The following is an 18,997-nucleotide window of genomic DNA, read 5'->3' as shown; positions in this document are numbered from 1 at the left end:
ATATCGACGGACTTCAATTCGTCCTGTGTTACCTACGTTATTTGATTCTATTACGTGCTATGTCTACTAATGTCTCCTCACCTCACCCCTATTTTCTACTGAATATACTCCATCAGGCTTGCCGCCAATGTGACAAACTGTCAATGTTGTTATGAACAAATCTTATTTTCATACTACAAGTTTGAAACACGGCGTGTTCTCGTTCTCGTCCTACCCGACGACAACGTGGAAAAAATGACAGGATCTGTAACCGAACTGAAAAGTGTGGTCTAAATATTAATTGTAAGGTATACCTTCGAACAAATCAATGACATAAATGCGCTCGGCTATCAGCGTTATCCTGTCGAGTCCGGTACCCGACAACAAGATGTCCCATCCCGATTACGAGCAGACCGCTCACGATCATGCCGCTCTGCTGCTGCTGCTGAGGCCAGTCGGCACGCAGATCAAACCGAAGACGGTCAGTAGGTTATGTGAGCGGATCGTCAAGGCTGGCAGCAGGTTTTCCGTATCTGATTCCAGCGGCGGCACCCGGGAGATCCTCGCCCGATTTGTCAGAGAGCATCCCGTGGAAAACAATGACTGGGGAGACTTTCAGACACATAGGAGACTCCTAGGTTTGATCACATTTGGCAAGTATGACAATCAGACGGAGCTGAATGAGCTGTGCAGATTACACGAGACTCTAAAGGTGAAGTATAGCAGTACCCTGTATGATTCACGAGCCATCCTCTTTGGTCCCCTTGAATCAAACGGCCGTCATGAACCGCCACCAGGCTACACTACGCCCAGCAACTTCAAAACGCGGGCGATATTTTATGCAGATGAAGCATGTCCTGATCTCGAGACACAAACAGCTGAATATCTCAATTTTCTATTCTGGATCCTGGAATCGAAAAGATTAGAGCGATCCAGAGAGAAGATAGATCGTGTCTCTCTTCTGTTAGCTCCATTTGAAAAGAAAGATTTTATTGGGCTAGACCTCGAATCCAGAAATAATAAAAAAAGATGTGTGGGCCGTATGACAAAGCATTTGGGAGATCTGTGTCTTCAAGCTGGACTTCCAGCTGATGCCTTGAATAATTATAATTCTGCAGCCAACATTCTGCAGGCTGTCAATGACTGGCTGTGGCTGGGAGCAGCATATGAAGGTCTCTGTGCTGCTTCAGTCTTAGTTCTTTATCCTAATATGTGTCGAAGTCTTCCATTGCAAAGAAATTCTTCCTTACAAGAAGGAAGTCCAAGTAAGCAAAGGTATGGATAATTTCTCAAAGAATTATATGATACAAAATGATCTTTTTTTATAAGTCATTATATATATATATATATATATATATATATATATATACATATATAGTTAAAATGTTAAGACATCTATGTTTTTATTAGAAGATCTGATTTAAGGATCGAAATTAATAAATCAATCATTTATCATTTTATAGACGAGGATCACAAGCTCTTACAGTTTTACCAGCTCCACCTAGTATAGACATGGTAAAGGCCAGCATGCCACATATTTTATTACCTGAGGAAATATCTAAGAAATATCGTGAAGCTATAGTACATTATAGTAAATACCAATACGCAGGTATAATTGAAACTGAAGCTAGTTTCAAAGCTACAAGAATCTCAATAGAACAGAATTGCACCTTACAAGCTGCATCATATTTAAATAATGTTATATTGATTAATTTGTCTCTCAGCGAACAAGAAAAAGTATGTAATATTAAGATAATGCAGGAAATTTCAACATATAAAATTTATCAAGGTGTTATATAGATCAATATTTCAGATTGATCGATTTACTACATTATCAAATTTATATACGAGCTTTGGTTTTGATAGAAAAGCGTCATTCTGTTTACGATTGGCTGCCACTCGTCATGTATCCCAAAATAATCCTAATCCGGACTGGCAACAATGTTACAATTTGATGTTGCAAGCTATATCTGGATTTAAATTATCTTTAGATCCTGTTGATATGCCACCAGGTAACTGCAATGATTTAATATAAATTTATATTTTATATTTTCCTGTTTATTATACATATTTTTTAAAATAAATATATAAATGTGTGTTAAATTTTTTTCCAAATGTTAATGAAATACTTTCTAATATTATTTTATTTTTTGTTTCGATTGTTTTGTAATATTTAAAATCATATTGTTTTCTTATAGATGGACAAAGAGGGTGGCCAGCCCTACAGATCCAAATAATAAATGAACTTGTTGCTGCTGCAAATCGAATGGGTAATCCGGCACTTGCTACAAGGCATTTAACGTTTTTGCTCCAGACAATGTACAATCATCTAACGCTTACCGAACGAAAAGATATAGCACTACAGTTACAAAATGTATCTCAACAGTGCGAGGGTGCACCAGTCCCCCTAGTATGTTAAAAAAAAATTATAATATATAAATAATTATATATGTCTCACATACATAAAATGTTTTTTGTAACAGGTTTTAGATTCTGGTACGGTCATACCTCCGGCTAATTTATTAAATATACCAAAAACAAAATTGTTTACTCTGAAAAACATGCAGCCACACTTACAGCCTCAAAAAATAGAAAGAGTAAAAGAAGATCATGGTCCTTTTTTATTTACGCCAATTAACTTCGGATCATTAGAACGCAAGAATATTTCAAAGAGTAAAGTTGGTACGTGTATACCTAAACATTGATTATTACTATCAACATTATATTTAATATTTCTAAGAATAAATTTTTTGTTATAACAGATTATTTGTGGGTGGAAGGAGATATCTGTGAAGTGTCAATGCAGCTCATAAATCCTTTACCATTTGAATTACACGTATCTAACATGAGACTTTTAACAAATGGTATAGTATTTGAATCGATACCAGAGAGTATTAATCTGCCTGCTGAATCTAGTCCGATTGCGGTTACGTTAGCAGGCAGACCCAAGGAAGTTGGAGATTTAGAAATACTCGGATTTAGCACTCATACATTAGGAGTTAAATCTAACTGTAGATTGAGATACATGGAGAGTATGTTACATCCTCAATATACCGTCGAAGTCATTCCAGCCTTACCAAGAATCGATGTCGCGACTAGTTTGCCTCAAACTGCCAGTTTCAGTTCCGGTGATAATATAGTTACTAGCGCGAGTATATCACTCTATGGCGGTGAGAGGTTTGTGTCTACTATAAGCATTATATACAATTTTTTTATCAATATATAATTATTATGCAAAATGATTTCGCTTACATTTACAGCGCTGAATGTACTGTGACAATAACGAATGCTGGACAAGTTCCTATTGAAATGATTGAGTTATCAGTACAGTCTGCTTTGGATACTCTAACTGAAAGTAAAATTTTTAAGTGGAGTGATGAGAATCTGATGACACAATTGCCTTTACAACCTGGCAGCAGTGCAAGTCTTACCTTATATCTATACGCAGCAACAGATTTTGTAGCACCTTCAATTAGAAATGGTAATATAATTAATTTTATATATATATATATATATATATATATATATATAGAGTAATACAATTTTTTAAATTTAGTGTCTTCTCTTTTTTTCTCAAAAACCTTTTTTCAGATGTTATTAGCAGTACCTGCCTTAGTCAACCAAGCAGTCTAATGTCACATTCAGGCCACAGTTCTTTACCATCTAGGCTTAGTTCTCCGTCTCATCATACGAAAAGACAATCCGAGCTGACTTCTTCTTTTAGATCAGGAATAAGTTCACATTCCGGTCATTCTTCCTTAGCAAGTACACGATTGTCGAAACTTGCAGTACCTTTACATACATCTAACATTATTGAAGGTCAATTAAGAATTAAATACTCAGGAGGTGCAGGCTTGATAAATGGTTATTGCAGAGTTTCATCCGTTTTTATAACCATTGAGATGCTACCTAGTGTACAGATTACTAACTGGGATGTATTGCCGGCCGAAACGTAAGTTGCAAAAAAAACGCAATGTTTCGTAAAATAATTTATTTCTATAATTTATATTTTATATATATATATATATATATATATATATATATACATGCACATACATACATATAATATATATTTTGTCTATATTTTCTCTCCAACAATTTTTAGACCAGTGCAATTTTATCTTGTGTTGGACGTGTCAAATATGACGAATCATGAAATGGAATTACACTATACGCAAAATAAATGTATATATATGGAAGGTAAAGAACCATGCAGAATTCCTGTTCCAGTTGACCGATGTCCACTTAATAAATTATCTATGGTAATAACGGAAATATCGCCTATTTAAAGACATATTGAAATATAATGTAAGAAATACTATTTTATTGTTTAGTTAAATGGTGCTGGTGATACAAGTGAACTCCAAAAAATATGTGCCGAACATATAGCTTCATTGGTTGATCTGCGCTGGCAATTATTAGGTACCGAATCGACAGGGAAAGCAACTCTCTCTGGTATTACTCTAACTCAAGATATGTTGGATCTAGTGAGAATGAGTCCTCTACAATGGGGTGCGTAAATACTGTTTACTATAAATATGTGTACAATAAAGTATGTGTACTTAAAATTACGAACATTTTCCAGAAATAACTATCAATGATATTATTGTAAAAGCACAAGAAGAACTGTCATGTGCTTTAGGTGAATGCATCAGCGTTGGTGTGGGAGTGTGCAATGCTCTGGAACATCCTCTGAGTGATCTTACATTGTCCATTAATTTCTATCAGGACCATCATAACGGCGTTAACAATTATCAATTAGAAACAAGGTTATCCATAGCTGGAGCAAATAAAGTTATGCTGCCTACTGTAAGTCACTCTTTTTCATAAATACAATATGTAGCTGTATACAGACGTCTTACATTCCCTATTTTATTATGAATAAATAACAGTTACAGGAATATGGCAGAGCTTATCATGAATGTCGTGTAGTATTTTTCACTTCTGGTCAGTACAAAATAGATATTCAATGCAGTAGTAAAGAATCCGCTCCAAACTCTCCAATACTTTATTCGGAGCTTATAAATGCAGGACATACGTGGCGTTATATACCGCCCATTGAAATAACTGTCGACGATTATTAATACTGATATAAATATAAATCACTGTCATCAGTAAATTGTAATATTTGTAAAAAAAACCGTATTAATTATATATGTAAAAATAAAGAATATTATATTTACTTTAATGAAATTAATAATTGTTATATAATTCTTATTGCGTGTGTTAATATAAATTGTTTACTTCTAACAATTTATATATGTATAGACTATAAAAAATATAAATATTATCTTTTACTTCTTTCCAACTTTATTTTCTTACCCAGAGGAATCATTTCCATCTCTTGTAAATTCCTCCTGAACTTTTTATAAAATTCTAGTACAGTTGTATTAGCCCATACCTGTTGGCTATTAAAATCTAAGACACGTAAACTTTGTAAACTCTGAGCTCTTGAAAGTGCTACATAAGATTGACCAGCATCAAATACTCTCGACAAGCACATTTCTACACAATCTAAAGTTAAACCTTGACTTTTGTGAATTGAAAAGGCCCATGCTAACTTTAAAGGAATCTGTTTTCGATGTAGAACAGCACCAGAATTAGTTTTGATAGCCCATTTTTCCATCTTTGCTTCATAATGTGTTCCTGATCGCAACTTAATTATCGGTATATCATTTTTAAAATCAATAACGACACCTCGAGCACCATTTACTAATCCACTATTAACATTTATATTTTTCATTAGCATAACTTGAGCGCCAACTTTCAATATTAATTTGCTAGGTATAGGCAGCTGCTGATCTAACATAGATGTTGCAGAACTATCAGAATCTAATGCTGTATATACTTTACTCTCACCTTTAAGTTCATTCAACTGAAATTCATTGATCTCATCAGCCTCTTTTACATGAGAACATAATCTAGTTGCTAATATGCCATTACTTTCAATTTTTTGTTTTGCAGTTTCCTTTAAAATATCAACAATATCATCTGTAACTCTACCTATCCTAATGCTATTTAATATTTTTACGAATGCCTCATCCTTTTGTCGATGGACAATTCGCAATTCAAAATTTAAATGAACACACTTTTGCCAGGCCTCGCTTTGAAAGCAAAATTTTGCTTTGTCATTAGTTTTAGAAACAGGAGGTAATTGAAAGAAGTCGCCACACAAGATTAATTGTATTCCTCCGAAAGGTCTTTCTGTCCTACGCACGTGTCTTGCCACTTCCTCAATCTTGTCAAAAAAATCACCGTCTACCATAGAAATTTCGTCTATCACTAAATACTTTGTTTTCCTCCAAGTTGAAGCTGAAGCTGGACGAGAGGCCAACTGGATGCATCTCTCCTTGGTGCCAGTGCCCATACCAATTCCAGCAAACTTATGCAATGTAATTCCACCTATGTGGCAGGCTGCTACTCCAGTGCTTGCTGTAGCCATTGTTACATCTGGAGGAAGGGCTGAGATTATTTTCTTTAACAGAAATGATTTTCCAGTGCCTGCACTACCGGTGAAAAACACGTTCTTTCCACTAAGCACTGCATTTAGGACTTGAGCCTGTTCCTCTGTCAGCTCTCCTGTGGTAGGATTCTCGTACAGTTTTTTTGCTGCAGGTACTTTAGGACTATCGTCGCTGAAATGTTTTCGCTTCCTGACTACGCTCGGCGATGGAGTAGTGATCGTTGCACGTGAAACAGCCATAGCTTTTTCCTTGGCTCTGTTGACCTCTGCATTGGTAGACGGACTAATATCTTCAGCACCACCCGGCTGTACATTTGCAAAGAGCTTCTCCCGCAAGGGATCCTTCATAGTCTTTACTTCTTGGCCTGTCAGCTTGATAAATATAGTCTTTAAAAAATTAATCAGCTGAGAAGAAGGTGCATTTGACAGAAACAATGTACAGTTCTGTTCCTTGAATTTGATAGAAGCTTTTCCCTCGGTCATGAATTTATTAAATACCGATATACCTTTCAGAGGTAACTTCGTGAGCACGTTCGCCTTCTCAGCGCGTACCTCTACGAGCATCTCGCGCTGACGATCTCGAATTAGACGTAGCGACGCCGTTCTGTGAGTCATTTTTCTCAGAATCACTCCTTGTGCATTCAACCATTCCAGGATAATGGTGCAAGTTAAGGAGCAATCATCGGAATCCATGTTCTCACAAGTATCTATAATATTAGTCCTAGTAAAGCAGAGTTGGCTTGATGAAAATGCAATAATTTTAATGATAGACACAATATCTTGTAGAAATTTGTTACCTGTTTACGACCTGTTTACGACATCAATACAAGCAAGCAGCGCAAAACCATGTGAAATGACAAACGGCGAATGATAATAATAAACCAGAAAGCGCGCGTAACATGCGCCAGAATGCATAACTTTAGAAATTATAGGGACCTAGTGGATATTTTCTTTCTAGATATAACTAGAGAGAAACCTAGGGATCGATTCTGTATCTTGAAACGAGGTGAAAATTATCAATATAAAAGTGAGTAAATTTACTAGGTGTTGACCGATGAAATTATCAGTATTCTAGTAAATTTGTTCACTTTTATAATTTGATGCGCATGTTGCATTATTTGTCCTTGTTATTCATCGAATGTTAAACAAGGATAAATGATACATTATGCACACCGTGCAAAATGGAACGCAGCAACAAGGTATGCAACATTCAATGCAAAGCATGAAACAATAGATAAATACAATATTTACAAAACATTGAAGGATGACTTTATTAACTTTATTCCATAGCAGTCGACAGAAGTCGATGTTGAGTATATTGATAGTAAATTCAATATGGCAACTACTACGAATTACTCCAGCCAATCAGAAATATATCACATGACATTTAGCAAATCTCTGTTAGGCGCACAATAAAAGGAATAGGGAACAGAGAACATAAGAATTTCAATCTATCAGAAATCATGTATTGTGAAATACATAGTTTCTGATAGGTTGAAATTCTTATTTTTTATTCTCTACTCCTTGTTCCTTTTATTGTGCGGAACCTCTCACTATAGAGTGCGTTCGTTTATGCAGATACTGCCGCAGATGTCATTTGTTTTATTCTTCTTGCGAAGACAACTGCAGCGCATTTGTCATTCATTTACTCAGAGATGTATATACCATCTGCGCAGCTATGTCGAAGGTCCTGGAGGTCAATTGTGTATCTTAAAATAAGGTGAAAATTACAAAAATGAACAAATTCATTAAAATATTCATAATTTAATTAGTCAATACCCAGTAATCATTGCAGTATACTGGCAGTACTGAAAAATTGTTCTATTATCACGCAGCGCGCTGTGACAGCGTCTAATTTCCTCAATGACGTCATAAATGATAGTCGTATTGCCATTGCGACTACTGCAGCTTTCGAGGTGAGGCAGTTACAGTGCAATATGGCTTAAAGAGACAACGTCGAAATATTCGATCCAGAAAGTAAAAATATATATATATATTATATTTAATTCCAGAAAAGATGCATATATATATTCATTTTATCGAAAATTTTATCGAATGCTCTTAAATTCACATCTGAATATTTATTAACTGTGTCCATATAGGGTGTTCCCATTTACTGATTTCCAGTACAGTATCCAGTAGCTGTCATGTTGTGTTACTGGGAGAAGCGTTCTCTTTCTCTAGTAAAAAGTTTCAATAAAAACATAACCTAAATTCGTACACACTTCGGAAAACCGTTTTCTCGAGCGTGTTTATATATTTGTGAATTTTGCAATTAAGCAGAGAGGTATTGTATTTTTCATTTATTTCAGTTTTGTTATATTTTTTATTTAATTAGTTGATGCTGTATTATTAATTATTTTCATTGTTAGTGGCTGATTTCCTGTAAGTTGTAATTCTTAGAAGAGAAGTATATCAAGCAGAATAGCAATAAACAATGACGCATTGATTGCAATTGCTAACGATGTTTAAATTCGTCTGATAAGTGATTCTGAGAGCGATGCATATAGATGAATTGTTATTATTGAATATGAATCCAATAATTTGTGGCAAAAGGCCAAGAATACCTCTCAGCTTAATTGCAACATTCATGAATAAACATGCTCTAGAAAACAGTTCTTCGATGCACAAATTTAGATTATGTTTTTACTGTAACTTTTTACTAAAGGAAAGCTTCTCCCAGTAACACAATATGGCAGCTATTGGATACTGTACTGGAAATCAGCAAATGGGAACACATTTTTAATATGAAATCAAACTGCTTTGGAATTGATAATCCCATAATTAGTTTATCTTCTTCGGAAGAACTATCGTTGCTGTTTTCGTTCAAAATTTATTGACAGTTTAGTACGTTTATCCATGTCTGTTTACACTGCCAGTCTACTGCAAAATCATTCCGAAATACGTTACAGTAATACTGGCAGTACCACAGTAATTTTGGAACGGTTACGGCAGTACACTGTTGTGACGTCATATGGTTGCACTGCCAGTAAAAAGGAAACACACCCTAAGGATTGGTTATTTTACCTTTTGGTAAATTTTACCTGTTGGGTAAGTAACAAGATTACCCAATCACATGTGTGGACTGCCAGATTTACTTAATAGATAAAATTACCAAGGAACAACCGGGCCTAAAATTTTTAGGAATTTCAAGCAATGCGACAGACCTATTGTTATTTTTTACGCCATTTTTACATTAAACACGTTCTATGTATACATACACATACACCCCTCCCCTCCCACATACACACACACATTTATTTATTTATATATGCTTTTCAACTTTGCGTCCATTTGAAGTAGAATAATTAATCAACAATAAAAATCTTACAGAAGTATAATTTGTGTAGTTACAATTAATATATTAGGTGCGCAACTAAGTTCTCGCTGTTATTTTGATGCATTTTCATCAAAATAACAGCGAGAACTTAGTTGCGCACCTAATATAAAATAACGAGGTCGAAAATGACAAAAATATCAATTAATATTCGACATCGATCATCCATCGATATTGAATCTATTTCTATTTGCATCCAGAATGTTATCTGATATATGTCATATCTTGCTGATGAAACACCAGGAAGAGCGCGAAATCCATTAGTTAAAAATCGCACTCCAATTGGAGTATTCGTTGACCAGTATCTTGACTAGAACATTTGGAGTAAGCAAACTGTTATTAACACTCATTCGAAATAACTAGAGTTAAATATCAGTTAGCAAATTTTTTTGACATCATGGTCCTGATACCAAAAGAGTCTGCGAAGCTAGTCGCCAGCTTGGCGAAGGATGTATTCATCGAGCAAGTAGGTGTAAAAAAATTGGCATTGGCGATCCTTGATAGTTTAAAGACCGGTAAGATCCGCAAGGGCAATTTTTCGCAAATCAAATTTCACCCTAAGCCCGACGATTCCAGGGCGGCGGACTGGATATTCGTGCTGGACACGTTGAACTTCTCATTTTGGACCGAGACGGATACGAAAAAGTGGAATGTCAATGGAGAGACCGGCTACTTTGCGTTCTGTGCCGCTGTCAGTCGAGCCATTGACGAAGGGAAACCTATGTGGGATCCCAAGTATTATTCGCAGATAACGCAACAAGATGCAGACATCATTTTTCGAGGTGACAACGAAGTCAAAATTCCACTTATACATGACAGAATTAAGGGCCTGCATGAGGCTGGAAAGGTTCTATTGGACAAGTATAAAGGCACGTTTGTGGAATGTATCAAGTCGTGTAAAGGTTCCGCAGAAAAGTTGCTCCAACTAATCGTCAAGGAATTTGAGTCATACCGAGATGAGGCTTATTACGAAGGGCATAGGATCAGCATTTATAAGAGGGCTCAGATATTGATCGGCGACATCTGGGCCTGCTTCGAGGGACGCGGGCTCGGCGAATTCCATGATATCGACAGCATCGCAATGTTCGCCGATTACCGAATCCCTCAAGTGCTTGTACATTATGGCACTATGCGCTACAGTGACTCGCTCATGAGCAAGTTGAAATCCGACGAGTCGTTGAAACAGGGCAGTAGGGAGGAGGTTGAGATACGTGCCTGCTCAATCGAGGCGGTCGAGCAGGTGCGCGACGAAGTGCGAAGATTAATTGCAGCTGATTCGAAATTGGGCCTGAATCCGTTGACGGATGTCAACGCGATCGTGATCGACCATTACCTGTGGGACTATCGGCGAGAGTATGCGCAAGAATTGGAGCACATACCATTCCACAAAACAAGAACCATTTACTACTAGTTACTAGAGAATTGCGCAGGATGCAAAAACATCCTAAATGAAAAAATTATGAAGTTCCATATATCAAATTTCAAAGAAACTTAATTACATCTGTTCCTTCAATATTCAGCTATATTTTATTATATTTTCTATTGTATTACGTATAAAACAGACAGTGACAGAAAATGGAATAAAGTTTATTACATGTTAGGATAAGTTCTTTCAAATATATAAAAACTAATTAGATAATTATTGATAAAATATTAAGATATCACATATGCGATGTGATATATAAGAAAGACAAGAATATAAGATAGAAAGACAATTTACTGTGATTACACTAATATATTTACCATGATTTGCAATAATATATTTGATGAAGATATTTATATAAATTATCTAAATATCTTTATAAAATATTATAAATATTATAAATATTATATTTTTCAAATATTGTTACAAGATAAATAAGTTATTTAATTACCAAACAAGTAAATTGTTTTATTAAACTGTCTTCTGTTTTTTTTTGTTATAACAGGAATAAAAATTATTAAATTGCAAATTATTGATATACTATAATCATCTTATATTTTATCATAATTTTATTATGGAAGTATTTTTAGGACTTAGCAGAAAAATACATTGTTCATGTCTACAGTTTCTTATAATATTATTCGTATAATTGTTATTTTTGAAAAATCAATTTTTTGAAATGATTAATACCGTTTAATTGCATACATTAAGAAATAAAGCTAATAAAAATCTATATGTACATTTTAACATGGTCAAATGGATTGTATCTCTTACATTTGTATGATACAAAAACAAAATATAGAAATTTCTATTATCTAGATATAAGAATTGATGGAATGAGATTATATAGATTATATAAAAAAATACTACTTAAAAATGGTTTAATTCGCAATATGCATCATATACAGATCAGAAATTTCTTTCAAATATCGGCAATCATTTCATACATGTATGTGGCTATTTATTAAGTTTATAATAGATTTCATTAAATTAAACAGAATTTCAGTTTTGTTCTTCTAATTCTAGTTTCACATGTAGATGAAATTAAACCTGAAATACAAAAATAGATGCAATTTTGTAATGCAAATGTGTATCACATAAAAAGTAGATTTTTTAAACACATACCTGCACAGAGACTGTGGTAAAGATGAGATTATAGGACCGTAACCTTGTGAATTATCATACAATTCAAATAAAGGTGCAGCGACTAACTTATAATTTTTCGGTACAGCAAAGAGAGCTAAATATAAAAATAACAAGAGAGTAAATATATTTATGAGATTAATTAAATACGTGCCGAAACTTGTCGTTATACCTTTCTCTTGCAACTGTACGAGAAATAGTCTCTTGTGTTCTTTCGGTTTTGTAATGTGTGGCGGCACGTACGGATATTGAGGTGGTTCAAAGTTCGGACGCCACCAATTTCCAATTGTATCTTCTATAACCCATTCTTGCTTTACTCCGTCCTGCCGTCCAAAGGTCTAGAAAGCAATCCCATTTGCTGTTTAACATTGTACTATATTGAGTCTCAAATAAACTATGATGAGAATAAAATACATTCTTCTCTTTTGTCAGTCTACTAAGAACATGGTTGCACAATATTTATTATATTTTGATATATGAGACATTTGCGGCGATCACTTAATAGCATCAATTCTAACAATATTCAGGTTTATCGACGATTGACATGTAGCTATAAGTCTTTTTAGAATAAAAAAAAACTATAGATATTCAAGAACACATGTACATTTTCTTTCACCTATGGTATCAATATAGTGTTCATATGAATACCTAATAAGTAAAATCGTTATATAAGCTAATAGTTTTAGTAAAGAATATAACAGAGATCAATACAAATCTCAAGTTTATTAATTGTCTTGTGATCTGACAATTGCGAATGAATTCGTAGGCCTACATATTGTGCCGATCAGATAATTTTCTCTTACAATAAAATTCTAAACCCTATTCGGTATATATAATCGGTTTTCTGAGCTTATAAATTTAAAAAATTCGCGATTTATATACATTCTTCTTGTCACTATTTTACATTCTTGCATTTTATCTTGTCTCTTCTGTATTTCTCTCTGTGCTAACACATACACTATCGAAATAAGAACAATGTTCTTAGCCAACCAGATACAATAACGTGCGATATCTTTCAACATCGAAGTGTCCGGGCATGCAGCACGCCAAAAGTACAAAATATTATAAGAATAAAAGAACAAGCCCCTATGTGGAGCTACAGGCCCGGTTACATGAGTTCTACAAACGTTTGCAGGGTTTATACAATAATCATGATGTTTATAGAGACAATGTTACAATCTAACGATATAAAAGTGCCACTCCTAGCCAGCCTGTAAGGCAGCGTAAGGCGTCGTGTTAACTGTTACCTCTGTAAGGAGCCGTTTTAGGCCCTCTACCTCATCTTCTCCTGTATTGAGTTCTCCGCCAGGTCTGGAATAATAAAACAGGAAATGTACAAAATTCAGTTATTAAGATGAATAATTTTTTTAAATACATAATTTATAAATTCTCGAAACTTACAATTTGAAGAATGTTGTGCCAAGTTGCAGAAGAAGAACGTGTGGAAGTCCATGCTCATGTACCAGTAAGACACCTTCTACGCTTCTCCGCATGCCGATCTTGTCGAATTCATCTCTCATGCGCTGAAACCTTGCTGGTACTGATGGATCTTTCTCGAAGAGTGGCTCTTTTGTTCCAAATGTATAGTTTGTCAAAGGATATCTATGATAAATGAGTTGTATTCTTTTGTTAGGCTCCTGTATATGTTTAACTAATCCATCAGTAATTAAATCCAGTTTCTTCAAATACAGCTTGATGCGATATTACAATATTTAATTACAGAAACTACATAAATATGCACAGTGTAACAATTTAAATTTTCTCGCTATTTTCATATTTCAATATTAGCAGTATTTGTTTCTTTTTTTTAATTTAAGCAATAATATATGTATAAACAGAGTGGTCCTTATTTTTTGAATTTTTTCTGCCTCACTCCTTAGAATAATTCTACAATCCCCAAAAAAATAATTTCTGTAAAATTTTAGCTTGGTCGAATATTAGCAATCTATGCGTCTTGCTTTTCTACATCATTTGAAACTCCATACGTTTCATTTAGAGCTACTTCGACCAACTCTGATGAACTTTAATCAACGGTTAATCGTTAAGCGAAATGACAAATGCGATTAGTCAATTTTAATGGATTAACCGTCAATTAAAGTTAATCGGAGTTGGTCGAAGTGGCCCTTAAACAATTAGGTGAACTGTTAATGTCTGAAAAATGAGAAAAGGAATTATTGCATTGTTTGCTTATTTAAGCTAGAAAAAATTGATCCATGGACTAAAAAAGTGTTGCTAGTATGTTTAAGGACGAAATTAGTTTAAAATATGATAAATTTCATATTTTTATTAATAAAGCGATTTTTTATATTTTATATTACATAATAATTAATAATTATATTATAATCATATTATATTATATTATATATTATATTATAATAGTTATTAGTCATTGGCACCACCTTGAATAATTTCAAGTTACTAAAAAAAAAATCTGTGTAATTTTAATTCAATTCAATAAAAGAAAATCGTGTTCATAGTTGTTTTGAATTTTATAAATAGTTAAATTTAAAAATCACTCATTAAGAAATCCGTTACATTATTGTCATTATTTCATACGTTTCTTTTTTAACAAGGTAAGATTCTCTCTTAGATTTATGTTGAGATTTTCACTCAAGTACCTTCCAGGTATTATTAAACTTTGTTAAACAGTGAATAAGGATAAAATAATACCTGTATGGCATTGAAGTGAGAATTTAAACACAGCCTTCGGAAAGCATTCCACATGGTTTTTAGTCAACAAGATAAGATCCCTCTAGGAGGGGATCCCCTGGAAGAGGATCTTACATTGTTGAATAAAAAACATGTGGAATTCCTTTTGAGGACTATGTTTAGATTCCCATCCAAGTGTCATTCAGTACCCTGACTCTGTAATTCTTAGTCTAACAACAGTGTCGGTATCGTTATACTGTCATAGATATAAATAAAAAAAAGTTGCGTAGCGACAATATATCGATACTGAACTATCGTTAGAAGTTACAGAATCGGTAAATGTCATTTTATCTTTATTGTTCACTGAATGTTAAACAAGCATAAAATATTTAGGAAGCACTTAAGTGGAAATTTGAACATAATCCTAGGAAGGGATCATATATAGAGATCATATATGATTGAATTGAACTAAAGTTTCACAGATTTTTTTATAGGGACTTGGAATTATTCAAGATAGTACCAATGACTAATAATTACGATTATAGTATAATTATTAATTATTATGTAATATAAAATGTAAAAAATCGCTTTATTAATAAAAATATGAAATTCATCATGTTTTAAACTAATTTTGCCCTCAAACATATTATCACTTTTTCAGCCCATGGGTGAACTTTTTTTGATTTAAATAAGTTAAAAAATGTAACTATTTTTCTCATTTTTCAGACATTAACAATTCACCTAATTGTTTAAATAAGACGTATGAGTCTCAAACGATACAGAAAAGACACACACGCACGCATTATAAAAAATATATACAGAGTGTCCCGTAAGTTTTTACCAATCGCTTTAGCGTAGATAGAGCACATTAAATTGAGTCGAAAAGTCCTCTACCATTTTGCAATTTTCGCAATGATTAACGCGATATTATTACTAAAAGTTACTAAATATTGGTTTTTAATAATTTTTTACTCAAATAATTTTATAGAAAACTTGCAAGAGACAAAAATCATTTATTTTTTTCTCTTAGAACTCCAAGAATTTTTTCAGAATTTTTTATTAACTTTTAGTATTACATTTTCTTATTTTTTACCAACATGAGAAAATATGGTATTAAAAAATTCTGAAAAAAATTCTGAAAAAATTCTCAGAACTTTATGAGAAGAAAATAAATAATTTTTGTCTCTCGCTGTTTTTTTGTAAAGTTGATATTTGAGTAAAAAATTATTAAAAATCAATATTTAGCGATTTTTAGTAATTAATATCTCGTTAACCATTGCGAAAATTGCAAAATGGTAGAAAATTTTTCGATTCACTATGTACACAAAAGCGGTTGGCAAAGACTTACGGGATATATATATATATATATATGTGTGTATACATATATATATATATATATATATGTGTGTGTGTGTGTGTGTGTGTGTGTATATATATATATATATATGTATAAAAAAGTCCTATAGACCGATTTTTATAGAAAATACGCTATAAAAACTAATACTGATAATATAGTATAACAGAATTCAAACGTTTAACGAGCCGAGGATACGGGTTCGATATCCGATTAAGCTGATATAAAATTTTACAGAAATTATATTTTTTTATTAATGTATTTTTAATTATTTTTTTTTGTGAATTGAAACCATTCTAGAGGATGAGACAGAAAGAATTCGAAAAATTGAAAAATAAGGATCATCCTTATAGACAGATGTACAGATATTTAAATTATAAAGAATTGTTTTATTATCAAAGAGCCTTTATTATTATTAAATATCACTTTGTTAATGAGAATACATTGCATCAAGTACATAAAATTTTGTAATAAAAGAGACTAATCTTTTCATTTAGAATTTCAATAGAACAAAATTTCCAATCAGTATATTATTTTTTTTACACGTTTGTTTTCTGAATTTGCAAAACTTATGCAGTTTAAGTATAATTATAAAAATAGAACTAAATACTGATAATGCAATGTAATATACATATAATATTACATTCCATATATAATGATAATTTATTTGTCATAAAAATATCGCTTTATATTCAGTTTTTACATACGCATGTATAAAATATTAATATCTCAACACATCGATAATTAAAGCTCTTCTACATTCACATTGAACACCTGTGTGTTATAATCAAATTAAATATAAATAACAGGCAAACATAATTTTGTTATTTGTGACATTACAATTGTATTTGCACAAATAAGTATTTTAACAAGTACTCGATAAATAATACGAATATTTCATAATCTTCGAATTCTATTATTATTTGCCATGCTTATAATATATTACATATATTGTGATTGTTTTATAAAATTATTTAAATATGTCTCTTTAAATAAATTTTTCATCTCAATAAATATAACTTGATATATCAGTTACACAACATAATCATATTGTAATAATAAGTAAAGCTTGTTCAAAGAAGATAATATTGAGAACTTTCAATAATACAATAAAAAAAGATAAGTTATAAATATTTGATAAATACATGCAAAAGTCTGCATGATATCGAAATATACATTGGCATATAAATATATTCTGTAACATTTTGACTTATAACACAAAATGCTGCAAATATAACGTTAGAGATGCACATATATAGTAAGAAGCACAAATAGTCATTTATATGATCTAACGTTACATAGATCTTGTGTACAATTGCATTTGTTTTAAGAAGATTTATATTGCCTTCTTATAACAAATTAGTCAGAATAATCGCAATATTTGTATCATATTAGGTACTATCTTAAAATGTAATATAACGAGGTGTGTGTATATATATATATATAATTGTGACTACTTCGTACAATGCAGTACATATGTATACATATAATACATATAGATATAGCATATCTTACATAAAATGGAAGAGTGAAATCATGAATAAAACATATACAGGGCTTCCCTGGCGATCATACAAACTTAGAAAATAATACAGCCTTGTCAGAATCGTTCGAGATCTGCGGAGTGTGAAATCTTAAGATACAAATTGCACTTTAACAATTAAAACGAAAAGAAAAGGGACACAACGGGTTGCCTCTTTACACACAAGAATCAATAACTGATCCCTTGCATTACGAATGCAAAGAATAACTGAAAGTAATTAGACTTAGTTTATGATATCATAAAAAGGAAACAATGCTCAACGCTGCGCGCAAAATTGAATGACGGCAAAATCTCGCGTAATAGTTCGTATGCGACGCTATATCATCTGGATTGGAGAATCTTAAGCAAATGGTATAGTCATAAATTGTACAATCTATCATGTACAAGTCACAGTAGCTTTCCACTGTAAACAATGCATAGCGCTTGGTACGTGAAAAAGGAATACAAGTTGCTTAAAATTCCAGAATCTCAAGGTAAAAGGACAAACGGCCGATCGTTCATCGCGACAGGAGAGAAAGAGATAGTTCCTTTCTTTTATTTTTTTTCTCTTTTAGGAAGACACGATATTATTAGCGCGTCTGCCGAGATCAGTCGTGGTCGTAGTCGGTTCTACAGAAGAGAGGCGGTCAAAACACAATTAATTCTAAATAGATCTCGCGCGTCACATCGCGCCACTTACAAATTAACGGTCCTGTTGATGGTAACTGATTGATTCTGCACCACCTTCCCCTCGAACGAACTGTTGCTCGCTCTACGTGGCCAGCCGCTGCCCTTAACTTGGCTCGTCGCCATCGCCATTTTCAACCCTTCAAGTGGAAGCCTCTCAGTTACTTTTAATAATTCGTAGCTATAAACTGTTCTAATTCTAAACTGAACGATCGTACTGATCGCAAGAATCAGACAATACCGCAACGCAATGGAATATGGAGTAATGGAGTATGGATGGACGCCGATAACCGATATCGCGCGACCACCATAGACATAATATCTCTAGACTGCGCATTCGAGGAATGAATGGGGATAGTCCTCATTTAAGTCTATCCTACAATAGTTGTGATTGTAATTGTAAGAATTGACCAATCACAGTCAAATATTCTCCTCACATT

The 18,997-nt window shown here is 33.1% G+C and overlaps 4 protein-coding genes across 13 annotated transcripts; 2 read left to right on the top strand and 2 right to left on the bottom strand.

Moving 5' to 3' along the window:
• Positions 1-101: 101 nt before the first annotated feature.
• On the top strand, positions 102-5,161 carry brun (trafficking protein particle complex subunit brun). Its single transcript, XM_087406365.1, has 12 exons — positions 102-1,254; positions 1,443-1,716; positions 1,793-1,991; positions 2,178-2,389; positions 2,463-2,661; positions 2,742-3,156; positions 3,240-3,460; positions 3,571-3,931; positions 4,085-4,241; positions 4,314-4,491; positions 4,565-4,788; positions 4,872-5,161. Exons 1-12 carry the CDS (start codon positions 317-319, stop codon positions 5,061-5,063), a joined length of 3,570 nt encoding a protein of 1,189 aa, XP_087262491.1. The 5' UTR covers positions 102-316; the 3' UTR covers positions 5,064-5,161.
• Positions 5,162-5,266: 105 nt separating this feature from the next.
• On the bottom strand, positions 5,267-7,351 carry Pif1 (Pif1 DNA helicase). 3 transcript variants are annotated; one of them, XM_011061889.2, is made up of 2 exons: positions 7,240-7,351; positions 5,267-7,163 (listed from the first exon to the last, which is right to left on the bottom strand). In XM_011061889.2, exon 2 carries the CDS (start codon positions 7,133-7,135, stop codon positions 5,267-5,269), a length of 1,869 nt encoding a protein of 622 aa, XP_011060191.1. In that variant the 5' UTR covers positions 7,136-7,163; positions 7,240-7,351. The 3 variants fall into 3 exon arrangements, with proteins under 3 accessions (XP_011060191.1, XP_011060192.1, XP_011060194.1); XM_011061890.2 differs by having other exon boundaries at positions 5,267-7,149; XM_011061892.2 differs by lacking the exon at positions 7,240-7,351 and having other exon boundaries at positions 5,267-6,814; positions 6,949-7,085.
• A 406-nt stretch (positions 7,352-7,757) lies between these two features.
• Positions 7,758-12,940, top strand: LOC105149453 (queuosine 5'-phosphate N-glycosylase/hydrolase). 7 transcript variants are annotated; one of them, XM_087406731.1, is made up of 4 exons: positions 8,019-8,162; positions 8,238-8,358; positions 9,355-9,493; positions 9,980-12,940. In XM_087406731.1, exon 4 carries the CDS (start codon positions 10,177-10,179, stop codon positions 11,188-11,190), a length of 1,014 nt encoding a protein of 337 aa, XP_087262857.1. In that variant the 5' UTR covers positions 8,019-8,162; positions 8,238-8,358; positions 9,355-9,493; positions 9,980-10,176; the 3' UTR covers positions 11,191-12,940. The 7 variants fall into 7 exon arrangements, 6 of the variants coding, with proteins under 6 accessions (XP_011060189.1, XP_087262857.1, XP_087262856.1 ...); XM_087406730.1 differs by having other exon boundaries at positions 8,238-8,419; XM_087406732.1 differs by having other exon boundaries at positions 8,021-8,162; positions 8,278-8,419.
• Positions 12,067-18,951, bottom strand: Cpsf5 (cleavage and polyadenylation specificity factor subunit 5). Of its 2 annotated transcripts, XM_087406733.1 has the most exons (8): positions 18,799-18,951; positions 18,571-18,697; positions 17,864-17,965; positions 13,747-13,947; positions 13,593-13,656; positions 12,518-12,683; positions 12,328-12,442; positions 12,067-12,252 (listed from the first exon to the last, which is right to left on the bottom strand). In XM_087406733.1, the coding sequence occupies exons 1-8, from the start codon at positions 18,920-18,922 to the stop codon at positions 12,231-12,233; spliced, it is 921 nt and encodes a 306-aa protein (XP_087262859.1). In that variant the 5' UTR covers positions 18,923-18,951; the 3' UTR covers positions 12,067-12,230. The 2 variants fall into 2 exon arrangements, with proteins under 2 accessions (XP_087262859.1, XP_011060187.2); XM_011061885.2 differs by lacking the exon at positions 17,864-17,965 and having other exon boundaries at positions 18,799-18,949.
• Positions 18,952-18,997: the final 46 nt, after the last annotated feature.

Source organism: Acromyrmex echinatior, chromosome 5, assembly GCF_024713525.1.
Source record: "Acromyrmex echinatior isolate Ae372 chromosome 5, ASM2471352v2, whole genome shotgun sequence".
NCBI classification, from domain to species: Eukaryota; Metazoa; Arthropoda; class Insecta; order Hymenoptera; family Formicidae; genus Acromyrmex; species Acromyrmex echinatior.
The sequence above is the reverse complement of the archived record's forward strand: the minus strand, read 5'-3'. Positions and strand labels throughout refer to the sequence as shown.

What these genes read in the sequence shown, in the direction of transcription:
- brun (XM_087406365.1), top strand. Translation starts at nt 317, where the DNA reads ATGCGCTCGGCTATCAGCGTTATCCTGTCGAGTCCGGTACCCGACAAC. An exon ending in AGGGTGCACCAGTCCCCCTA is followed by an intron (nt 2,390 to 2,462) that starts GTATGTTAAAAA and finishes TTTTTGTAACAG; the next exon opens with GTTTTAGATTCTGGTACGGT. An exon ending in TATTTCAAAGAGTAAAGTTG is followed by an intron (nt 2,662 to 2,741) that starts GTACGTGTATAC and finishes TTGTTATAACAG; the next exon opens with ATTATTTGTGGGTGGAAGGA.
- Cpsf5 (XM_087406733.1), bottom strand. Translation starts at nt 18,922, where the DNA reads ATGAGGACTATCCCCATTCATTCCTCGAATGCGCAGTCTAGAGATATT. An exon ending in CCATATTCCATTGCGTTGCG is followed by an intron (nt 18,698 to 18,798) that starts GTATTGTCTGAT and finishes TTCCACTTGAAG; the next exon opens with GGTTGAAAATGGCGATGGCG. An exon ending in ATTTCACTCTTCCATTTTAT is followed by an intron (nt 13,948 to 17,863) that starts GTAAGATATGCT and finishes CATTTATCATAG; the next exon opens with ATATCCTTTGACAAACTATA.
- LOC105149453 (XM_087406731.1), top strand. Translation starts at nt 10,177, where the DNA reads ATGGTCCTGATACCAAAAGAGTCTGCGAAGCTAGTCGCCAGCTTGGCG.
- Pif1 (XM_011061889.2), bottom strand. Translation starts at nt 7,135, where the DNA reads ATGGATTCCGATGATTGCTCCTTAACTTGCACCATTATCCTGGAATGG.